The 25341-nt window shown below is 47.8% G+C and overlaps 1 protein-coding gene across 1 annotated transcript in view; it reads left to right on the plus strand.

Moving 5' to 3' along the window:
* The window catches only part of GLCCI1 (glucocorticoid induced 1), a 64292-nt gene extending 38957 nt beyond the window's left edge, over positions 1-25335 (plus strand). The window contains exons 5-9 of the mRNA XM_018555118.1: positions 3694-3807; positions 10100-10249; positions 16377-16590; positions 21393-21513; positions 24835-25335. Of these exons, the coding sequence (XP_018410620.1) occupies positions 3694-3807; positions 10100-10249; positions 16377-16590; positions 21393-21513; positions 24835-25195 (960 nt within the window). The 3' untranslated portion in view covers positions 25196-25335. The remainder of the gene's footprint in view (positions 1-3693; positions 3808-10099; positions 10250-16376; positions 16591-21392; positions 21514-24834) is intronic.
* The last annotated feature ends 6 nt before the right edge of the window (positions 25336-25341 follow it).

Below are 25341 nucleotides of genomic sequence, written 5' to 3' on the forward strand. Positions count from 1 at the left end.
GGGCGGGAAAAGTACCTTTTCATCATCGGCGCAAACTGGGTCCTTCCTTTTCCACTCACAAGCGGCTTTTTCGGCCGCCTCCGTCCTCAAGTGATGGAGAAGAAGGGAAGTGATATGCTGACAGTGTCACACACGGCACAGTACCTGCAGGATCTCTGTCGGCCTCACACCTCATGTGTTCTCTGGACGTCGGAAGCCCCTTCCGTCTCCTCACGGCCACACCTCCGTTGCGCCAGGGTGACTGCTGGGTAATGCAGTCCACTGGCCGGCGGCAGCTCTTCTGCTCCTCAGTTCGCCGCGGGCGGCGTGAGAGTTAAAATGAATGTAAAGCTCCCGGCCGGCCGTTTAATTACAACAGCCGGTCGGGAAGCTACTCGTCCAGCACTGGCGTCCACTCGTCACAGACGAGTGGACGAGTGCATTTTTCGAGCCCTGATTATTTGTCAAGTCCGGGGGTCAGGTTCTTTCCTTCCAACACGTGCCTATCTCCGCAAAGGCTCGCAGGACTCTTGTCTCGCGCTCTTCTGGTGTATTTGGATGCGACTGCCTCTATCCGCGAGTCGGATTCCCTGTTAGTGGTTTCGGAAGGGACAGGCTGCGTCCTCGGCCACCGTCTCTAGATGGATTCATAACACCATTGTTCAGGCGTATGCCATTCGGGGGCGTGAGCCTCCTCTTTCTGTTACTCCCCATTCCACTAGGGCTGTTGGGGCATCTTGGGCTTTTCGTTATGGTGCCTCCGTTTCTCAGGTTTGTAAGGCCGCTACTTGGTCTTCTGTTCACACCTTTGCCAAGTTTTATAAGGTGGATGTTTTGGCATCTGCGGATGCTGGCTTGGGGCGCAAGGTTTTGTAGGTGGCCCTTTAGTGGGGTCTTGGGGATTGCGTTTTTTTGTGCCCACCCCTCTCTGTGGTACTGCTTTGAGACGTCCCTACGGAACATGATCCTAGATCTGTTCCCTGTGTGCTTCAATGAACGGAAGAGAAAATAGGATTTTTGCACTCACCGTAAAATCCGTTTCTCTCCGTTCATTGAAGGACACAGGTCCCGCCCTCTCTGGGTGTGTACTCTTAACTGCTTGTTACTTGAGACTTGTCAGCAGGTGGGGGGTTTTACCACCAGCAGGGGCCGCCCTTAGGCTGGTTTAGTCTTTAGTTTTGTGCCTAGCGTCCTTCTCCTGCAGGTGGCGATATACCCTAGATCAGTACATGATCCTAGATCTGTTCCCTGTGTCCTTCAATGAACAGAGAGAAAAGGATTTTACGGTGAGTACAAAAATCCTATTTTTTTTGCTGAAGTGGGGCTTTCAGTATGTTAGCTGCAGTGCGTTTTTGACGCGTTTTGCGTTTCCGGACTGGACAAAATGTGACATGCAGTATTTTCTCTGTCCGGCCCGGAACCAGGAGCGTATCTGCCACGAGGCAAACGAGGCGTTTGCCTTGGGCGGCAGATTCCAGGGGGCCGCAAAAATGCACCCCCCCCCCCCCCCCCAACATTTAGGCTGCCGAGATGCCTGTCAACGGGGATAAAGGGGCGAGCAGGAGGAGACGGGGACTGAGCGAGCGGCAGGGGGTGGAGACAGGGGAGACGTTAGAGGACTGAGGAGGCAAAGGCAGAGACCGCGATTGAGGAGGCATCGACAAGGGTCCGGTTGGGTGCCGAGGCAGCATAGGAGGCTGGGTTTGCTGTGCCAGGTAGGAGGACTGTGCTGGCAGGGCCCAGCATAGATTCTGCATAGTCCACCAAAGAGTCACAGGTGGGCTGTGCAATACCTTTTTGGTGGGCTTTGTAGGATCCATAGGGGGCTCTGCAGCCTGCAAAGCCCCCCACAGATCCTGAAGGATCCGTAGGGGGCTCTGCAGCCTGCACAGCCCCCCTGAGATCCTGCCAGATCTGTGGGGGGCTTTGCAGGATCTGTGGTGGGCTCTGCAGGATTTGTGGTGGGCTCTGCAGCCTGCAAAGCACCACAGATCCTGCACAGACCCCCTGAGATCTGGCAGACTGCATAGTATCTGTGGGGGACTTTGCAGGAACTGTGCGGGGTCCATGGTGGGCAGAGCCCATTACAGATCCTGCACAGCCACCCTGCAGGGCCTCGAGGGGTCTGTGCAGTATCTGTGGTGGGCTCTGCCCACCATAGACCCCCCAGAGCTCACCACAAATCCTGCAAAGCCCCCCTAAGACCACAGCTTTCCTGCTACGCTAATAGCAGAAAATGTCAAAAGCTGGATACAGCGTTTGCACTGTATCCAGGGACTGACAGGTTACGCAAAAGGTATTAAACAGGAAGGGTTGGGGTAAATTTAGTGGGTGGGAGGGGGCGTCCGAGTTTTGCCTTGCCTAGGGCAGCCCCAAACCAGAATACACCACTGGCCGGAACAGACTGCGCACGTGAGAACTGTAGCCCATAAAACACAGAGATACATTTTGGGTGTAGGGACGCACGGATCTGGTCCGGACATATTCCGGACGTCGTGTGAACAAGCCCTCCATCTCGTTGTAGCCCTCTACCTATACGTCCTTCTGCATACTTAAGATTGGCAAGCAACCCAACCCAGACGCCTACACTAGGCCAAGAGGCGTTCGTTCCTCCTATCTAAGCTTTCAGGTCTGCATGGACCTTCTTATCACAGACATTCTACATAGACCCGAATGGATAATCCTCCTCCCTACAGGTTTGCAAGTACACAAGGGTAGGGTCGCACTCCTAAGACGGGGTCATCTTCTTACCTGCGGTATATTAAAAGGTGTAAGGGGTTGGGACTATGGCTAGAATAGGGTGGTCTTTGAGGTTAGGGAGGGGGGAATGCTTGAGCTGCTGTTTTAGAATATTAACAACCACTTGTAAAGCCTTCCACAGCTCTGCCCCCGGCTATATCTCAAACCTTGTCTCAAAGTATCAACCTAACAGTCCCCTCTGCTCTTCCAAAGACCTCCTGCTTTCCAGCTCCCTTGTCATCTCCTCCCATGCTCGCATTCAGGACTTCTCTAGATTCTCTCCCATCCTCTGGAACTTCTTACCATAACCTGTCCATCTATCTCCCACCTGCTTTAGGCAATCTCTTAAGACTCTGCATGGAAGCCTATCTCACCTCAACCTAACCACTCAACCATCACGTTCTCATACAATTGCTCCTCTCACCGCTACCTCCTCATGTATCGCTTCTCCCTCCCCTTTAGATTGTAAGCCCTCAGGGGCAGGGCCCTCCTTCCCATCTTGTCTTGAATTGTATTGTGATTGTAATGTCTTCCTTATATTGTAAAGCGTTGCGTAAACTGTTGGCACTATATAAATCCTGTATAATTATTATTCTATATATTTTTTTAAGCATAGCTGTCCTGTATAGCTTAAGTGCCTGATTGTCTATATACTCAATGCTTTCTGAGACACTGACCTGGAAAAGGCATGGAGCCAGTAATCTCAAAGTTACAACTCCTCATCTGCATATGTCCTCTGAGTCCGCGGTTTTTAAAACCCTTGGATTGCCAGCCAAGGAACCTTTTTTGAAGATGTCTATGATTGCAGTCTGCCAGCCCAAGCTTCCTTTATCTGGCCATTTGTTTGCTTGTAAGACTGAGTGTATTGGCTGTGTTCGTAATGAATTGATCAGCTGCCAATTTACATGACTCCCACCCAAAATTCCATGCATCTAGAAAAATGTATTCCAATGTATTGATTTTCTTCCTCTACAGATCGCCAAACTAAGGCAGCAGCTACAGCGGACCAAGAACAACACTCGTCACATCAAAGATAAGGACAGTCCATCGCCTCTCCAGGGAAATCACATAGCAATCAATCATACTCAGGTGAGAGTGAACATAGCACACCTTATGCCCTCCATGACCCCTTCTGACTTCCAGGTTGGAAAGGTTGGCTGAATACACGCCAAGGCTCCGCAAAACTTTAGCTTCATGATGTTCCAGATGCATTATCTGATTGTATTAGTATCCTGGTTGTGATGCTGCTCAGAGAAGCTTTTATGATCGGCCTGAATAACGCTCGGTATTTACGCAGGTGCTGGATGTGCTTCTCTATCAAAGTTTGTGTGACCTCTCCATAAGTGTAACAACAAATTCTCTCGCCCTAATTTTAGTGATATGTATATATTTAGTGGATCTCTGTGGTGGAGAGTTGATCAGGCGGGTGCCGTCTCCGGGCGGTGTACTGTGCTGTGTGTGGCTGTCCATGGCTGTGACTGCGCCAGGAAGGAGGAGCAGGAGAGATAAAACCGGACAGGCATGGCCAGGGACAGCTACTGCCAGGTCCCCAGCAGGATGCGTGGGAACTCCGCAGCCACTGCGGTATAAAAATTTAAAGGACCAGTATCCGCCTTTAAAAGAGAACTATGGGGTAGGTGTTTTTCCCCTTGGTTCTCTTTAGAGTCACGGCAGGACATGCACTAACCTCCTCCCGTGACCCAAAGCTCAGTATCACGGCAATAACGCCGCAGCCGGGACGTATCCCCACATTACTGTCGAGATCCACCCAGCTGCGTGGGTGAGTGACAGCGGGCTCTGCCTGCCCTTTCCCATGTCCGTTCCTCCAACCCGCGCTGGAGGGGAGGGGGGAATCCCTGCGGGGAGTGGTGACTGGCGGTCATCGCTCACTGCAGGGAGACTATCGGGAAGTGAGCGGATCGGTGCATGTTTCTGCTCACTTCCCGACCGATTTAAAGCCGACCTGCGACAGTTGCTTTGTTACAGGTCGGCTCTAACTATGAAGATGAGTGTAAATCACTCGCCTCATAGTTCTCTAAGAATCGGGGCATTTTCACAAGCACAAGTAATTGCGAAATGCCTGGTATGGGCGCTGATACCAATCCAAGTATCTGTATCTGGACATCTCTAGTACATGGTACTATGAACTCCCTGAGTGAGAGTGCTGACTGGGCCAGTACTATCGCACAGCGAGTGAGATGCGTCTGCATACCTTCTCCTTAAACCTTGCACATATGACGGTGAAGTCATTGGGGCCACATCGGCAATAAGTGCTTTTCACAGAATGTATGTTCTGAAACTGTTATGTGGCCGGTGTAGATGTAGGTAACACTTTGGTGGAATGTATTTGAAGATGCACTTTGAGGAGGCGGCGGACGTTTTATGATATGGTGTTGAGTGCGGGGGAAGTCCAGTGGCTGTGCGTGTATACAGCTGACGCACATTTATTGTGGGAAGGTGGCTGGGTAAGACATATTAAGGCAAATTGTTTCCTAACAACTATTCTTCCAGCTAAAGCAATGTTTCTGTGAACATGAGATCAAAGATTAACCTTTCATGACTAAACATGTGATTGTAGTTTTTTCTGCACGCATGGTCAGACTTGTTCATGCACATCACAGACTTAGAGCTGCATACGTTTACATTATAGAGGACTTGGGCTGTGGAGCTGTGCCTAAAAAACTAGCAGAGGGCAAGCGAATAGGCTCCTGAAGCTGATCATTTCACCATGACTGCCTTACCACGCCTTGTTCTGCACTGTATCTGTGCTTGGAGGCTGGTGTCTTGGTAGAGGAGGAACGCTTTGCTTTTTCATGTCAGACCAGCCCCCCTGGATGACTAGTGGAGTAATAGAAATGCAATAGGAGAGGTGGAGGAAGCACAAACAGTAAGATCCTTGCACTGGAGGTCCTCAAGTACAGCTTCCTTTCTAGCGAGGAGAACACTCAGCAGCACAATAGTGACCTCATCAATACTATGACCTTCATACTGTCTCCGTAACTGGCTCACAACCTCCACACGCTGTTGCTTGTGGAGAGCAGTAAGCTGTTGAGAGCCCATCGTGCTCTGACTCTGGATTCCAAGTCATTCACTATGGCAAATACGGATCCAAAGCTGATATCCAGATGTGCAGCCAATTGAGACGCTGTTATCCGTTGGCCTTCTCTAGTCAAGCATGTGTGTGTGTGTCAAGACTGAGCTTCGCCTGTTTCATCTGTTCTTCTTCCCGCTTTAAATCTTTCTACCCATTCGTTAACCTTTTTGTTGATTTTATGGTGCTATGACCATACTGAGCCAACATCCGATGGGGAATTTCCACTGGTTTCACTCCCTTTGCCCAAAGAGCGCACTACGGCACGTTCTGCAATTGCGCGATCCCTCAATGGAGCGTCCATATTTCTGTCCACGTAACTACCACCCACACACAGTCCGAGCGCTGTACTGTGCATGGTCGGACTATCCAACAGGCTATGTACTCTGTATTGTGCAAGCCTTTCTCTGTTCGGTTATCACATAATATGAATTGCCTTTTACTTTTTGACACCCCCTCATATTTTTGTATGGGAGCCCTTTGGGTGCTGACCAGGTCCATTACTGCAAAAGCAAAACTGTGTTCTATCTCTGCTACCAACACACAGGTCAGTTTTGGGTGGAGTGCCTCCTTATGTCCTTCAGTTTTCCTATTTACTTTTTTTTTTTTCCCCCCTTCTGTGCGTAATGTTTTTTTTACTCTTGGCTCCAGTTTCTTGTACTAGAAACCACATTGTGTGTTTCAGCATGGAAACCTGGCTCCAACCCCTTGCCGAATATGTCATTATAGTTTCCCTGCTGTTTTTTTAGCTGCTGCACTAACAGATTTATGGTTGGGGAGTGTGAGCGGTGCAAGGAAGCCGGAGGATTTGGCTGTTTCATTATACTGCGCAGAGCGGAATAAAACATATATAGATGTATATATCCTGCCTGTGCTGACCTCTCCTTCTGAAAATGTGCGTTGCTTGGCTGTCATGCTGATCCCTTCAGTGTATTCAGCCTGCAGCCTAGTGAAGTCGTATATACATATTTTGGCTCAGTGACTCAAGGTATCAAAGCCATTAGATAGACAGCCAGGAAGCTTTTTTGGTGGAGGTGGCAGACAAACACATCTGGATAATTAGCAACTTTGCATTCCATATTTCTCTTTTCTTCTGACAGTGGCAATGTTTCCTAAGGGCAGATGTATCCATCTCCCTTTACTTCCTGGAACTCTAGCACATGCGACTAGGACATGTGACCATGCACGTCATCTCAGGGGAGGAAAATTATTTTCCCTGAGATCTCGTGAGATTACTGATGAGATTTCCCAGCAATGCTCTGCCGATGTAACCTTCCCAGAATGCACTGCTTGTGCACATTACATCGCTAATGCCCAAGAGGACCAGGAAGTGGAAAAACAATAATTGTAAGTAAAAGAAAAATGTCTCTAGCTAATGATTGTATGATTTTCATATCGGCATGCAGAGCTGTATGGTGATGTGATTTTTAGTCAAGGGCGTAAAGGTTCGCTTTCACACAGGAACGTTCTTATCGTATTATGTCTGTTCAGTTTCTAGTTTTATTTACAGGAAGAGAGATTTTGTTGTCAATCATGCAGGATTCTTCTATACCGTTCTGTTCTGGAAGCCGACCATCCAGGAGATAAATTAGAAAGTCGTTTATTGTAGAGCTGCAGCTAACGATTATTTTCAAAATCGATTAGTTAGCCGATTATTAGGACAGCTGAGCCGGCCTCATGTTTGTGATATTTATTGGTAGGTCCAGTTCATTGTGAATCATTCCGGGGCTATTGAAGCCAGGCAGGTCCGTGCGTGTCTGATGTGTTTGGAATCCGTCTGCAGCAATGTTTGTCCTATGCCGAGCCCTAATCCACTCAACCCTTCCAGTATTCTGTTGGATCCTTCCTGGAAACTGTCAGCCAGGCAATTGTATTTTTCAGAATCGGGCTGATTGTTCCCGGGATGTGTACATTGCACAAGATGAATGCTGAGCGCTGGATGCTTTTTATTATACTTATTATTGATGAAGTGGATCTTTAAACGTTTGCATTAAAAAATTCTTGACTTGGAACAAATCTGCTGCTGTATATTATTGTAGGTGACACTACACTCAGGAGTTCAATCGTAATACATTCAAGTCCCCTAATAACAATGAGGGGAATTTATCAGATCTGGAGCTGCTGTGCACGGCAACCAATCAGCTTCTCTCTCATTTTCAAATCTTAGCTGAACAAAGTGAAGATAGAAGCTGATTGGTTGCCGTGCACAGCTGCTCCAGATTGTCGGCTCCAGTTTCGATATATTCCCCCCCAATGTATCTTATTTGTGTATCACTCGGCTGTAGATCCTCCAATCATCTCTGAATTGGTGCTGACTCTGCCCTTCCTTCTGGAGGGGGGCTACTTTTGTTCCCCATGGTCCCTGTGTGTGTTGTAAAGTAGTCACCGCTCCAAGCTCACTCCCGGGATGGACTACAATCTCAATACAAATTAGTAAACTAAATATGAGATTGTAGTCCATCACAGGAACGAGCTTGGAGCGGTGACTACTTTACAACACACACATGGATCATGGGGAACAAAAGCAGCCCCCCCCCCTCCAGAAGGAGGAACAGCTTTGGCACTAATTCAGAGATGGTTGGAGGATCTACAGCCGAGTGATACACAAATAAGATACATTGTTGTACATTGCAGCAAGCGATGGGTTTGGGATTGGGAGCTGTTTTACCTAACAAAGGGTTTGTATTTCTGTCCTTCCAGTCCTCAGATATTCACAGCTCTGCCACTCTGCACAGCTCTGCGTGGCAGGGGAGGAGACATGATTTTTCACTTTCATTTACAGGTTGACTCCCCACCCTGTGACTGGACAGTGAAAGGAGAGGGACATATAAAGACAAACTAGTGCAGCATGCAATTTTATTTTAACTGTCAGCAGTATAAGTACCTGAAATTGACTTGGCATCAGCCACTTGCATCCCTGTATAGCAGAGCTCGGACTGAGAGAGGGTGAAGCAGCGCACACTGTTGGCTGTGCTCATGTGCTAACGAGCATACTGATGAGGTGGGTGAGGGATAAGACCTGGAAGGGTCACTGAACTGCAGCAGAGGAATACACAGGTCTCATATATACATGTGTGTGCCTTCGGTTTTATTCCAGGAGTTGTTGATTGAGAAGGGTCCGTTATTGCAGTGATATCCGCCAGTTGGGGAGCCTACAGATCTCTTATGTGATGCAGTAATGACAATATGGTGCGGCAAATAGACAAAATATTTTACTCCTTCTCAATGTGAACTTTGGTTGAAGCTGAACTCCGGCTTTCCATTGAGTCTTGTATATTTGTACATGTCTTGGATGTTTAGCTCTGCACTGTTCGTAACTTGCTTCCAGCTCCCTTCTGGCTGTGGGTTCCATTCCAGTGCTAGATTATAACTGGTTTGGGGGGTGCATGTGGCAGGTACTGTCCTGTCATCTCCCCCATTGACCAGGTACACTTCTTCCCTAGGTGTACGCTGGTGAGAGGACTGCCGGAGCCTTCAGTGTTTTAGGCTATAGTCGCATCTTTGCTCTGTGTACATGTTACAGAGACCAATAGGTATCCCACCGCACTCCTTACCGGGAAGCCAGTAAATAACAGTACTACCTACTGTGCAATCTACCGTCACGTCTGGTACTACCTACCGTGCAATCTACCGTCGCGTCTGGTACTACCTACTGTGCAATCTACCGTCACGTCTGGTACTACCTACCGTGCAATCTACAGTCACGTCTGGTACTACCTACTGTGCCATCTACAGTCACGTCTGGTACTACCTACCGTGCAATCTACCGTCACGTCTGGTACTACCTACCGTGCAATCTACAGTCACGTCTGGTACTACCTACCGTGCAATCTACAGTCACGTCTGGTACTACCTACCGTGCAATCTACAGTCACGTCTGGTACTACCTACTGTGCCATCTACAGTCACGTCTGGTACTACCTACCGTGCAATCTACAGTCACGTCTGGTTGGAAAATAAATATCTTTAGTGTATAGATGGGAGGGCGCTGAGGGGGAGACGGACTGCAGGGAGGGGGAGACGGGCTGCAGGGAGCGCTGTGACAGCCAGCCGGCTTGCAGCTTCGGGTGCGTATACCTTCGTTCTTTTTGCACCGATACTCAAAGGAGCTCTTAACCCTTACAATGCGGGGGTAGCCCCACTGCAAGGGTTAAGAAAACGTTTTCCTGGAGTTCATTATTTCGTTGCCAGACCATTACTAGTACAAGATACGTTTTAAAGTGTCTTTCTGCATTCCGCTTTGTTTTGTAAATGTTTTTCTAAAGCTGTCTTCCTGTTTTGTGCTTCTAGGCTTCATCATCCCGATCCATCCCTGTGCCCACTGCAAGCATCCTGGTACCAAAGTCCATAGGCACCAGAGTCCCGTGTAACGTTGAAGGAATAAGCCCTGAACTCGAGAGAGTCTTCATTAAGGAAACTGGTGAAAAAGACGGAGTAAAGGTATTTGTGTGTTCAGTCAAAGGAACGCCAGGTGAAAGTGTACCTAACCCTTGCCGTGGGGCTACTCCTGCGCTGCAAGGGTTAAGTGAGTGCTCGTTTTTTTGTCTAGGTGCTACAAAGAAAAGTTACTCACCCAAACTGCCAAGCGGGCTGCCTGCTTCTCCGGTCACTGAAGCCTCTCTCCTCCTAAAGTGGACCTTTACACCCAAATATCTCACCGATGCATCCCTCTATGTATGATGATTAATAATAACAGACGTGTCGCGTGTAAAATGCTGTTATATTGATACTTACACTTGCAGAGCATTCATTTCCTGCTTTCCAGGTGCTAAGTAGTCAATGAAATGAGACCTCGTTCAAGAAAATGGCTGCGAGATTACTCTTCACAGCATGCGCCGTGGATCGGTAGTTTCGTCCTAGCGCATGCGTGAGGATAGCAAGCGCATTGTCAGAATGGGGTGTGGCCATAGTAAATATTGAATGGTATACCTTGCTGGCACGGAAGGAGCAGCTTTTCCCTCTTCAAACATGGCTGCCGGCTGCATTGCGGTGCTACTGTTTAAACATAAGTATTTATAAAGAGGCTAAAGCGTTTTAAACGTTTTAATACTTATGGGAATGGTGTTTTTTTTTTTTTTTTTAGATATTCCATACTGCAGTGTAAAGGTCCGGCTATGAGCTGCAGCATTGATATGTTCCTCCGTGTCCTCAAATCTATAGACTGTGTATTAGATGTGATGATTCATGGGACCTTAGACCACTGCAGAGGAGGGGGAGGAAGGAGGCTCCAGGGACCGGTCTAAGAACAAGACCCTCGGTACTGAAGTGCTATCCGCTAAACTACTGTCCTGCCCAGAATAGGGACAATGGGTTGGACTGATGAGGTTGGTTGGGATATCAGTGCAGCAGAGACAAGTCAGCTCATACAGGAAGTTAGGTTCTCAATGCATTTCTGGCAGGATCGATTTTTCTGTACTTGTAGCATTTTTTATGAGATGTATTGAATGTGGATTTTTTTCCCCTCCAGAGGCAAGCTTTACATTTTAGGGTTTTTCTTGTATTTACTTGCCAGGTTTTGTGTTGTGATTTGCGGCCCGGAGGCGCTCTTTAGCTCTGCACTGTTCGTAACTTGCTTCCAGCTCCCTTCTGGCTGTGGGTTCCATTCCAGTGCTAGATTATAACTGGTTTGGGGGGTGCACGTGGCCGGTACTGTCCTGTCATCTCCCCCATTGACCAGGGACACTTTTTTTCCCCACTAGGTGTACGCCGGTGAGAAGACTGGCGGAGCCTTGCTTGCATCCGTTAGGAAGTGTCAGCGTTTTGATTTACATCTTTGTTTTGTGTACATTTTGCGGCTCCTTACCAGAGAACATGAAACGAAGAGGTCATTTATAAATTAAGTCCAATAGGTATGCCACCGCACTCCTTACCAGGAAACCGCTAAATAATTTGCAGAGCCATTTGCCCTGCGAATCTCTTAAGTGTTTGTTCTGTGCGAGTAGAGGCAAAAAAAAGTTTTTGGTATATTTTCTTTTGAGGTCGAAAGGAATGTAGTACCAAATTATTGCCACTAGATGGGGCAGGGGAATGCCAGAAAGAGCGGGGGTATTTAGGGATCTGTCAAGGGCTGCTCGCTCTGTGAACATCTGAGCTTTAGACTTGCAGTGTATTTTGACCACTAGGGGGAGCCGAGGAGCATAGGAAATTCATAATGAATGGGTGACAGTCACACACTACAGTGTGATTCTTGCCTGAGTTTTGTCTAGCCGCCTTGTGTTCCTTATTGGCTGAGAAACAGGAGAAGCTTCTGATTTGCCAAGGCTGTGGTCACATGGCACTCTGGCAGATGAGAAGTATTAATGGTCAGGTACAGAGTTGACTGAGGTCTGGCTGCTCAGCAGTCCGCCCCCCCCCTTGAGCCCCTTTTGCTGACGCCACATAACCATACATTTGATTTCACTTATGCCAAATATAACTTTACAGAGAAAAGGGACCATTTTTAGTTTTGATGCGATTAAGGGCCCATTTACACCACGTATGTTCGGGCTGCTCTGGCAACCTTGCCCACCTCGGCCCCAATGCAGAAACAAGGCGATTTTTGTTTCCTTTTGGGTCAATTCCCACAGTACTTTTTGTATAGTGCTGCCTGGTGCGGCGCAGTACGATCACATTGTGCCATGCTGTGGCCAATAGAATTTTTAAAAATGTGTCACCTGTGATGTTTCAATAAAGCTACAACAAAAAAAAAGTGAACTGCTGGGATTGGCACACCAGCACTGTTCCCCCTGAGCATCAGCGGTCATGCCTTGAGCACGGCTGGCCTCAGAATGTGTAAAAAATGTCTGAGCAAACTAAACATTCAGTACGTCTCCGCTACACAGGCCACCTTTCCCATGTTTTGTCTCTTTGAAAAATACTGAGGGCCCCTTAGCACCAGCAGCTGCACTATAACATACAAATGCTATACAGTGCAGATACGCTGATTGCAACACATTGCACTGTTTACTTTTTTTTTTTACTTTATTGAATTGTCGCATTTCATTAAGTTCTAGGGGAACAGCGTGAAATGTATTGCGCGCTGTACTTCTCCTTTTCAGCACACACCACTGCAACGTGGTGGTGTGAGCTGAGCCCTTCTGAAATGAGCCTCGTCTTGCATTGGGGCTGTTGTCCAGCAGGGGAGCCAGGCAGGACTGACGACGCTGCTTGGGATTCCACTGCAACAAGAGACATTGTGCTGTCAGCTCAAATGGGAAGTTAGGTGTACACAAGATTTCTGACAGATCAACAAGTATTCCTTTTGTACCTGCAGCATTTTTAAGGCAAACTGAATTTACCCCCACCAATCTGCCCCCTCTCTTCCCTCCCTGACGTTGCTCTTACCTTTGACGGAACCCTTAACCTGCGTGGCTGCCGGTGCACTATCCGATATACTATATTTAAACTGCACCAACAAATCTTTGCTCACCGCTTGCAAGTGGAGTTTGAAATACACAGTGAAGGGCTGTGCTGCTGTGTATGGAGAGTACACCAGGGGCCACAGAGGCTAAGGAGCGTTCAGTCAAAGGTTACCCACTTCTTTCTGGTGGCTGTACATATACGGCCAGCCGCTGGCCGTATATACCAAGAATACAGCTGCTGCAGCCGTGTTCTCGGTTCCATTGTAAACAGCCGGCGATTGCTGTTTAGATGTAAGTGATCCGGCATCTATACAGCCGCCGGATCACTTGTACCGATCGGAGTGTGCTGTCCAGCCACCTCCTATCCCGGGCTCTGCTGTTCCCCTTGCGGGTCTCCCTACATCGATCGGAGAGAGATCAGCAAACTTTTAGCCGCTGATCTCTCCTCCAATCACTGGACCCGTAAGTGATGTGTTTTACATCACTTCCGGTGTCACTGGGCACATCCTCCGGCTCTTACAGCCAGGAGAAGAAGCTGGGGAAGCAGATCTCTGCTAGGTGAGAGGTCTGAAAGAAACCTGATGTCTCCATAAGGAGGACCTGTCACGTCCTATTTGCTATTACATAGGGGACTTGTTGGCCCCCTATGCAATGGCAATAAAGTTAGTGTTAAAAAAAAGTGACATATAACATGCAAAAAAACAAATGTTTAAAGTCCCCCCCCCCAAGTGCACACACATACATAAGCAAACATGTGTCTGTGCGCCTATGTGCAGAAACGAAAATTGCGCTACACATGTTGCATATCGCCGCGGAGTGAGAGCAATAATGTCCCCTACGGGAAATGTTGGGTGTTGTAGTATTTTGCGGCTTCAAATACATTTTCTAATTACATTTTCCCAAATTTGCCCAGGGAAGTGGAACTGCCCTTTAATGACATTTTGGAGGATATATAATGTACTTTTCAGTTTTAGATGCACTTGGGTGCCATCATTGTATGCGACACAGACCTGTGAATGTACTTGGTGCCTCTGTAGTGAAGTGATCATCACGTATATACTTCCTTTTATCATGTAGCAATTATTTCCCTCTCTTCCTAGTCACCTCTGTGCTGTAGATTCAATCAGTCTATTTCTGTTCCTGTCTTTACTCTTCTAATTCAGCGTAGACTCCCGCCCACCTCCTAGAAGAATCGGCCCCAAATTTAGCACCATTTCCCCCTTGCCCTGACCCAGCCGTGTACACTTCTTCTTTTTTCCAGCTTGGTGTAGGAGTTTTCCTCGCTAGGAGCAGCAGTAAATTGTGCTTGTTTTTCTTTGTACGGCCTATAAATACGTCGCCGGGTACACAATTTTCCTGTGAACTGTTCCTAAAGTAGAATGGCCCACACAAAGCAAACACTTCTATATATAATCTGCAGCTGAACCGCCTTTTTATTTGGCTGATGCTGTATGTGGATTGTAACGTGTTTGTGAAGAGTAAAACGACCACCGGAGCTTGTCAACAATTCGTCGCTTTCTTTTTTGATGAGGCAGTAAACATGTTTTTAATACATTGAGATTTTTCAATTGGACTGATCTGTGCAGGACAAAGCAGGTTCACTTTAACCACTGAGGGCTAGTTCACACCAGCCCCAGTGCGTTCTGGCAGTGTACCAGTTTGCATCCCGCCGGCTTACTGCGGGAGGGGGCGAGGCGGTGCATTGAAGTCGATGGCTACAGGAAAAATAGTGCATGCAGCATTTTTTCTGATGGACCGGTACGCAAGCATTGATGTGCCACGCGTTCCGGTGCGGCCAATCGCACTGCGGCCGGAAGGCGTGGCTGCGGTTCCATTGACTTCAATGCCCCGCCGTAGAACGCAGTGAGCCGGCCGTGATGCTATACAGTGCGTTCCGGCACCAAATAGTGCCGCAACGCATTGGGGCTGGTGTGAACTAGCCCTTAAAGAGTGGATTGTGACACCTCTTTCCTATCCAGGACATTTTTCAGTATTCAACGCTGAGGTACCCTGACATTTAGTCACGCCGTACCGGAATTCATTTTTATATTATTCTTTGGGACTGATAGAGCTTTCATTTGGTATTTAATCACCACTGGGGGTTTTTTTACTATACAAAAAAAGTACCAACATTTTTTGGGGAAACCTCCCCCCTTTCACTATGTTATGCTGTGAAACATTTTATTACCCAAATTTTGAGTACATTTTAAAAGACGTGATCACATTGGGTAAATAGACACCAAACATGTCAAGACTTAAAATTGTGTGTGCCAGTGAAATCCCAAAATTGGCAATAGGCGACGCTTTAAAAGCTTTTATCGCTCATCAGTTTAGTGTTAAGTGATTTGATGGCCCTACAATTATTGCTCGCACTCAGACGTTCATGGTGATATGTAATCTTGTGGCACAATTGTAATTTTTGCACATGGGCGCACCTGATGTGTGTTTGCACGTGTATGTATATGTGGAGGTGGGGACTTTTTTTTTTTTTACACTGAATTTCTATCCCATGGGAGGCTAATGAGCCCCCTGTATGATGAAAGTGACAGGTCCTCTTTATGGAGACATCAGGGGCCTATTATATGACTCGCTGAAACCGAAAGTGATGTAATTTAACATTACTTCCACTTTCAGTGATTGGAGGGGAGTTCAGGCAGGTGGAAGTGTGTTGATCTCCCTCCAATAAAAGTACAAAGACCCACCGTGCCGTTCCTTGGTAAACTTAACATGAGAATGTAGTCCATCACAGGAGTGAGCTTGGAGCGGTGACTACTTTACAACACACACAGGGACCATGGGGAACAAAAGCAGCCCCCCTCCAGAAGGAAGGACAGTGTCGGCACCAATTCAGAGACGATTGGAGGATCTACAGCCGAGTGATACACAAATAAGATACATAGGTGTTAATAGTTGAGGTTCCTGAATGTATATTTAAGGTTTAACTCCTGAGTGTAGTGTCAATTTAAAGATCCCTGGAGGCCCCGTCCACACCAGGGCGGTTGCGGATGCGTTTCAGCGCCGTAATGCAATTTAAAAACGCCCAAAACTACGCTGATAACCACTGTCCCATTAAAATCTCTACGGAAACCAAGCTGAGTTTAGTGTCACTTTAATTTTTCCAGGTTTGCTACAGTGTAGAGATTTTTTTTCTGCACTTGTATATTAACTGGTTAACTCTGCAATGTTTAAAACAGAAGTTTCACATTGTGTATCCTTTTTCTTTACAGCCTTTGGAAATTCCCGATGGACGTCGAGCTCCATTACCTTCCACATATCGCACCAGCAGCACGCGCAGCATCGACACTCAGACACCTTCAGTCCAAGAGCGAAGCAGCAGCTGCAGCAGCAACCATTCCCCGTGCGCCTCTCCATCCTGTCCCCCGGAATCACAGGAGGGCAGCCCTTGTTCCACAGACGATCTTCTGTTTGACAGAGACAAAGGTGAGTGTAGCGGCAGATGTCACTCTCCCCCCTCTTCCTCTGTCGCTGTGTTCAGCCTGTGCCGCTTTCACCTTCATTGTCATTTTGCATAGCTCATGTCTTCTCTGCTGTTTTGTGTCACTTCATGTCTGTCTTTCCTCCCGTTGTGCCTCTTACAAATATCTTCCATAGATTTCTTTAGATTGGGGAGATTAGACTGCCAGAACTTATATTCAACCTATCGGCTCTTTAGTGACCTTGTTACGGGAGGTGGTATGAAGTGCGGCAAGGTCACTAGATCCTGAATTAATTTCCTGAAATATTGTCCTCAATGTGAATGCGTTTGTCTTTGTGTAGGAGATGGGGACTCTAACCCCATACTAACCTAAATAACACATTTCTGTCTCTTTATACTGTCTCTTGTATGGCTTACTGACGAAAGAGAGAAACTGTCATTGCAAAGGCCACAGCCCTGCACTTTATATAAAAAAAAAAGGGTACTGTGCCCTCCACTATTAATGACCATTCCTGAGTGTATGTACATGCAATATATGTAAAATATCTTAAGGCATTAGGAACTATCAAAGCTTTTAGCCACACTTTTGTTTCAGATAGTTAAGCAGTGTTTGCTGCGGTCATACGAACACTCATCCTTCTAGATTGAGCGCAGAAGAGGGATGCTCCAGAGCCATGCTGTGTTCAGAGCAGCTGATTGTATCCATGGAGCACCTTTTGCATGTGTGAAGTCAGCGAAACCTGGTGATTGCCAGCTATGTCCGTCCCCCTCCCGTCTGTCCCTCCAGTCAGCGTTGGAGGAACAAGGAGAGGGGCGGTGTTGATACCTGCATGGAACGGTGACTGATTGTGACTGCTTTCTGCATGGAGAAGACTGTAAACTAAGCAATCCTTAGTGCCAGCATGCGACAGCTGCAGTGTCACACATCGGCTTTAACTATGGGGATTAGGGATGCATCGATACCGATACTAGTATCGGTGCCGATGCCGAATATTTGAGCGAGTACTTGTACTCGCCCAAATGCTCCAATGCCTAGCCCGATACTTCCAGTATCGGGAAGCCGGGCTGCGAGTGATTACACGCTGCCCGGCTTCCTGAATAGCCGGTAAGCCGTCTCCATGCTCCCTCGTCAAAAAGTGACAAGGGAGCATGGAGCCGCTTCCCGCCCAATCAGGAAGCCGGGCAGCGTGTAATGACGCGGCACCTGGCTTTCTGATTGGCCAGGAAGCCGGCTTCATGCTCCTTCGTCTACACATGACGAGGGAACATGGAGCCGGCTTCCCGGGCCAATCAGGAAGCTGGGCGCCGCATCATTACATAGCGCCCGGCTTCCTGATTGGTCAGAATGCTGGCTCCATGCTTTCTTGTCACCAGGTGACGAGAAGCATGGGGAAGGCATCCCTGCTAATCAGGAAGCCAGGTGGCAAGTCATTACATGCCGCCTGGCTTCCTTAATGGGTCTCGCCGAGTACTGGAAAAAAAAAAATCGGTACTCGATACCGAAAAACCGGCATCAGTGCATCCTTAATGGGGATGAGTGTATTTCACTCTCCCCATAGTTCTCCTTTAAAGGGCCAGGGGCAAAGCCTGCAAAAGACTCGACGGCTTCCTCAGACCTCCTTCCTCCGAGGGCACTCTTCATGCATATCCTCAGTTGCTGTGAAGACAGCGTGGCTCCAGCTGTTGTCAATCATACTCTGGAGGCCTGAATGGGAACGTGGTAGCTGTAATCCGGACTACAGGCACCATGCCGAGGCCCCATGTCCTGCAGCTCCTAAGTCCTCAGAGGAGATGCAAACTGACCAGTCACATGACCCTCTGATGGTGGCGATCCTTGCATAGGCCAGTCTTGGTTCTGACAGGTCGTGTTTGACTCTGTGCTGAACATGTAGTAGAGGAAGTATTGACACTGCTTTGTTTGAGAAGCCTCACCTCACCCCACCGACACCTAGGCCACAAAACACCGCACATACCGGAGCGCTGACTTCATTGGCAGCCCGACTCCTGTGAACAGAATCCATCCCTTTGTGCCACTGATTGTTTGTAGAAACCGTGCTGTGTCTTCCAAGGTACACAGAGCCTGTCAACGGTCACTGCTTTTGTTTAAATGTTGCGATTGCTGCTGAACCGGTTCCGTTCGCTCAGCTCAGTCCGGATGTCGGTTTGTCTTTTTCTGTAAATTGCCAAACTAAAAAAATGCTTAAAGCTGAACTCCGGCCTTTCCTTCGTCCTGGCACAGTTGTACCGGCCCCTCTCCTGGACTGAAGTGGCTTCCTCTATCACTGCACACTGGGAGCTTCTCACAATGTGCACTAGAAGTTGCACCAAGTCAGATAGAGCCCACCTCATTTCCTGGCTGGAGGACAGCCAGTGTTATCTAGCCCTGTCATCCCCAGCATGACTGTTTCTGGCTTGTTGGATTTGTTCCTTTAATCATGGAGGCCCGGCAACACATGTGGGTGTTGCCTCTGGTGGTATGCATGCAAATGCAGCCTGCCTAGCAAGGCCCACTCCTCTAGAATGACATTCGCCCATCAAGTCATTTTGATATTTACATAAATCCTCCATAGAGCCGGCCCACTGCCTGTGTTAGGGCCGAGGGCTCTAGAGAGGAATACTGAGGTAGGGTGCGGTGATGTTTTCAGGAACCTATGTACAGCACCCGGCCGGCCCCTCCCACCAGCCATTATGATCTGCCTCCATTGCATAGAGAAGCACAGAAAGCCAGCGATGACATCACTGCCTTGAAAATGAGGTATGCAAAGGAAGGAGGTTTTATTTTCCAAAAATAATATAATATGTTGCTTGGGGGGCTTATTGCACTGCCTGCTTCTGGAGATGCACAGACCAGTCTTTCCATTACAGTAAACCAAGCCGTATATGAAGTACCTATGGCAGGAATGCGGCTGAAATGCAATCTCCGTATGGTACTTATAATACCTGTGTTTAGTCTTCAGATTGATTTCTGTGGTTCCCTGGCCCAGGTCTCGGCATCTCTTGATTAATCCCCCCTCCCTGCATTACATGTATATGCAATACTTGGTATATGTAACACAAAATATTTTCATTGCAAATGCACTTAAAAATTAAACTACATTCATAAATTGTGTTCTTCCCTGCAAATGCTTCTCACAGGGTTCCAATCTGTTTACTCTGTACTGAAGTGTAAGTTCACTTGGCGGATTCTAGTCCCTTCCTCTGCAATCCTGTACAAGCACTTACCTGTCCCTGCTCCCCTTCCCCATCTGTCCTGTAGAATTAACTGCATAGTTCTTTGATCCCCTTGATCAAGAAGCCCTGTGAGAGGATTCTCCTACCTGTCCAAATTCATTTTCCCCAGTGATCCTATGAGAGAGCCTTATTACCTGCCCCCAATCTCCTCCCAGTAATCCTAAAGGGAACACCTCCTTACCTGTCCTAATGCACCCCCAAGCAATCCTGTTACAGCACCTGCTTACCTTTCCCCGATGCACCCCCCAGCACTCCTGTGACGGCACCTCCTCACCTGTCCCCAATGCACCCCCCAGCAGTCCTGTGACGGCACCTCCTCACCTGTCCCCAATGCACCCCCCAGCAGTCCTGTGACGGCACCTCCTCACCTGTCCCCAATGCACCCCCCAGCAGTCCTGTGACGGCACCTCCTCACCTGTCCCCAATGCACCCTGTCATGCTATAAATAGGGGAGTTGCCATTTCTAACCTGTGTTAGATGTAGCCTCCCGATTTGCCATGTTCATTCACTGGCCTCACTACAGTACTTAGTAAGTCAGTGACTTGGCCATATTACATAGTCCTCGTGATCTCAGCATGGCCTTGGTAGTCTGTGGGTCCTCGTGATCTCAGCATGGCCTTGGTAGTCTGTGGGTCCTCGTGATCTCAGCATGGCCTTGGTAGTCTTTGGGTCCTCGTGATCTCAGCATGGCCTTGGTAGTCTGTGGGTCCTCGTGATCTCAGCATGGCCTTGGTAGTCTGTGGCTAGAGGGTTAGGGGGGGGAGAAAACACATTTCTTGGACTTCCTAGCCAACAGCTGTCAACCAATGAAACATTATTCTGCCTTCTAGAAGGAGCAGCATATTGTTCTTGTTTTTATACTAAATTGAGATTGAAAGGTAGTATTCGTGGCGAAGATTTTTGATTGTAGGCTTAGAACTGAGCCGCTAAGGTTATGAAATCTGCAGGGAGCAGTCCACCCAGCCAGGTGGGGACCGCAGATCGAGTAAGTCTTGTTTATATGAGCCCCCAGACCAAACCAAGCACTTAACCCTTGCAGTGCAGGGGTAGCCCAATTGCAAGGGTTTGTTCTGTAATTCCTGGAGTGCCTCTTTAAAATGCAGTGTCTTCTTTAACCCCTTCTCATCCTAAAAGCCCTATTTAACAGTGAAAATTGTTACACCGTGACCTGACTGCACAGAATTAGAATTGCTTTCTGATGCCAAATTATACAGTTTTAGGAAAATATCTTCAGACATTTTTTTTGGTCATCAGTCTTTTGCCAAAAGCACCCACCCTGCTGAATAATACAGGCGTTCCTCTCTTTCCTCCTGCATGTCCTGTATGTACTCTACTAACCGTGACATTGAAGTTTGCTCCGTCTGCTGTATGCTTTCACTGCTTATTTTTCCCTTGCCTCTGCTTGAGATTCTGGATGTGATCCAGGCTGTGTTTTATTCTCCCCCCTCCCACCTTTTTTTAATTAAAGGATGAGCACAAAAACAAAATGCCTAACACTGACTCTGAAGTTCTAAGAGCTAGGGTAAAAAGGAAGCGTGCTCTCAATCACTAGTAATATCACTGTTTAAATTTTCAGACAGTGGGAGTAGCTCACCGCTGCCCAAGTACGCCTCCTCTCCTAAACCAAACAACAGCTACATGTTCAAACGGGAGCCCCCAGAGGGATGTGAGCGGGTGAAGGTCTTTGAGGAGATGTCGTAAGTAGTAACCTCTTCGTCAGCTGGTGGCCTATGAGCGGTAAGGCAGGCTTTGACCACACCGCAGGCCCTCCTGTCTGCGACGGAACTGGCGCTCTGTAGTTCTGGCCGTAGACTGAGAACCTGCGGGGTGCCATTTTTATATTTTTTTTTTCTGCAGCAAACGTGTCTTCTCTGCTTACAGGTACATGCCGGTCACACAAACATTTTGTATTGATGCTTATACCCAAAACTACATTTTGAGTTGCTCTAATTTTCATTGGTATTCATCATCTGCGTCAGGCTAAGTTCTTGTGTTTTCTGACTGGTCCTGTGAACATGCAGGCAACGGTGTTCCCTGGTTCCAGCACTGCCCTCTCCCTAAGCAAATCATAGCATCCTTCACATAGCAGACAGGTTGACATAATATTTGCAATGCCACCCAGAAGCCTCTTTAGAAATGTGATAGTTGGCTGCATTGAGTTTATATGAAACTCAAGGTCTGCAAAGGAGCAGAGCAGCATTGAGAGTCCATCGGATGGTCAGTCTTCCAAAAAATGACCAGTGTGGGTACTGGTGGGCTGAACACACTTGGATTTAGACTCAGTGGGAGATGTTGGACACTTGCCTTGGGGTTTCCCAGCTCCTCCTACCTGCCAACGTCCCCAACAAGTTGCCTCGCGTTCAATTTGGGCCTTTTCTATATTGTTTTGCCACCGGGGTGCAAGAAATGCAATTCAACCTGCCGCAAGCTAATAACTTAACAAGGCCAACGCCACCCAAAGGTGGGAGTTGTATTTAATGGAGAGTTTATAGAGCTACCTTACCCTATAAGTGATGGTAGGCTTGCAGAAGAGCACAATGGTGTTATTTACTCTCGATGGTACCCTTAATGCAGACCGTGGACAGGGTAGTGGTTTGTCACCCGCTTTTAGTTGGCTATTGCTTTAGAATCCCTTAATGCTGGCCGTACGCATATATGTGGCAGCACGGCAGTAAGCTTTAATGCAGAGCTGCCATATACATATGGCTATTGTCCCTTGATTGTGCTTGGAGCAGGCTCACCTGGCGCCGGCAGCACAGTGACCACATTGTGACCAACAGCTCGCAGTCACTGTTTATGATCGGGAGCTGGCTCCTGATCACATGATCGTTGGCAACCGATCACTTGACAGGCAATCCCATGTAACGGCTCCAGCGTTACAATCTTTTAAAGGTCTGGCTAGAGAGGGTTAAGCGATTTAAATGGGGCGATTTAACTTGCTGCAATTTATGTATTTATATTCATATGGCAGGAGGCTTGGCAGGCACCTTAGAAAATTGCCAGTCTGTATGGCCGCCATGATTATCCAAACGGGAATGTTTTAGGCAGTTGAGTCCAAAACATGACACAGCTGACGGAGGTCTAACCCTTAGTAAATGATGCAGATTAACCAGTTAAAGCTCCAGGTATGTTAAACATGAAGCAACACAAAAGACCCGGGTGAATAAAACATTTCATAAAAGATTTCACTTAAAGGAGAACTGTGAGGCGAGTGATTTCCAGTCCGTCTGAGCTGGCCTGTGACAGAGAAGTTGTCACAGGTCGGCTCTATCGATCGGGAAGTGAGCAGAAACATGCCACCGATCTGTTCACTTTCCGATCGTGTCCAAGCGCTGGGGTGGGGGGGTATGGAGCTTTAACTGGTTAATCTGCATCATTTACTAAGTGTTAGACCTCCGTCAGCTGTGTCATGTTTTGGACTCAACTGCCTAAAACATTCCCGTTTGGATAATCATGGCGGCCATACAGACTGGCAATTTTCTAACCACTTTCAATTGCAAGAAAGGTGCCTGCCAAGCCTCCTGCCATATGAATACATAAACTAATTGCAGCGAGTTAAATTGCTCCATTTATAGCTTAACCCTCTCTAGCCAGACCTTTAAAAGATTGTAACGCTGGAGCCGTTACATGGGATTGCCTGGATTCCCCCCTCCCCTGTCCGATCCTCCAGCGCTGACTGGCGGAACGGATGGGGGAGGGGGCGGGTACAGCTGGCTCTGCCTCTAGATAAGCAGAGCCAGCTGTCACTGACGCAGCTGGGCGGATCCCGGCATAATTGTCGGAATCGTTTCAGCTGTGGCGTCTCGGTATACTGAGTTTTGGGTGACGGGAGGACGCTAGTTTGTCCTCCCGTTACCCTTCGGAGAGCTATGGGGAAAAGCACTGACCCCATAGTTCTCTAAGTATCCACCCCGGGTAGATAAGAGGCTTCTATAGGCACACCCTCACTTTCCAAGGAACCTCGGTCCTGCAAATATAGATGACTTGTACTCCCCTCACCCACATGTACCCAGCATATTGCGTTGTGTGGAATCCCTTCCACTACCAGTGCATTTTGGCAAGAACATGGGAGCCTCTTTTCTTAAAGTAACTTGAGGTAACTATTCATTTGATATTTTTCTTTGCAATGGAAGCAGATTTGTCCCTGTCAATTGCCTGCTTTCTGATCACTAACGTGACATGGAGTTGTCTGTTGGTCTTTAAAGTGTATCTAAACCCCAAAACTAAAATTGAGTAGGTTGCAGCTTAGGTCCACCTATATGTGGTGGCTGCATTGGGCTTTGTCCCCCCTTTTATTTTTACCTGGTGGTTTCTGTACAAGGACAAAAGAACCCCATCTTTCTCCTTATGTCCATAACAGAGGGTTGGGGTTCCTGTAGTCCTCAGAACTAACTAAAAACAAGGTAACCGAGAACACAAAGTTATCAGCTCACAAGCTTTCTGGCAGGATGAAGTCAAACCGATGTAAGCAGTCCCTTTCAATGGTATATTAAACAGACCATACAAGACCAAATAATAGAAGTTGATTGGTTAGGGTTTAGCTATGGTTTCATTTTCCAGTTGACTTCCAAAGGGCTGATACTGTGTGTCTGTGAGGCTTTGGAGCAATGTGACTCCTTACTAGAGTTCCCTGCTGCACATATGTTAGGTGGGGGAATTTATCAAAATCTGGAGCAGCTGTGCATGGCAACCAATCAGCTTCTCTCTTCAGTTAGCTCAGGTTCGGGTTGAAATTAGAGAGAGAAGCGGATTGGTTGCAGTGGCAATCTGCTCCAGATTTGGTCTGTTCCGGTTTTGATAAATTCCCTTCTATGTCTCCTGGAGTTATTTAATTTCTTTGTCCACACTTAATAGATACAGGATATATGGAAGATGTTTTGACCCCCAGAATCCGCTTCACCAGTCATTGACATTAGAGCCCCCATTATAAAGATTCTCCCCATTCATCTCGGTGTGTCTGACGTCTCTCATGCCGATATCACGATACAGATGTGGTTTTTCTCTCTTCCTCCCTTCAGGTCTCGTCAGCCGTTCCCTGCCGCTCTCCTTTCATGTCCTGACAAAAACAAGGTTAACTTCAACCCCACCGGATCAGCGTTCTGTCCTGTAAAGCTCCTGACCTCCTTGCTCATTACTTCGGACCTGACCATCAAGAACCTTCAGAACCCTGTCCCGAGCTCTGCTGTGACTGTAGAGCACCTAACATCTCAGGTCTCCAATTCCTCCCTGACCGATAATGCCACCAGCACCGAAGACAACACTGAAGCCAACGGCCAAGCCTCCTCACAAGAACAGCAACATGGCGGGGAGAGACCGGGCGATGACCAGTTTTCGCGGTCTCCTCCTCCTTCTCCTCCTCACAACCATGTTGTCATGTAAGCTGGGCAGAGCTGGCCTCTGCCATTCTCGAGCTGTCTAGAAGCCAGACCACCAACTCCTGCATGCGGATTGGTTAACGCTGTCTGGTCCTTATTGTAACAGAGAAGTACTGCTTAGCATCAATTAATCATATCTGCCAATGTCTG

The sequence above is a fragment of the Nanorana parkeri genome, unplaced genomic scaffold, assembly GCF_000935625.1.
Source record: "Nanorana parkeri isolate BGI_ZX_2015 unplaced genomic scaffold, ASM93562v1 scaffold184, whole genome shotgun sequence".
Classification (NCBI taxonomy): Eukaryota; Metazoa; Chordata; class Amphibia; order Anura; family Dicroglossidae; genus Nanorana; species Nanorana parkeri.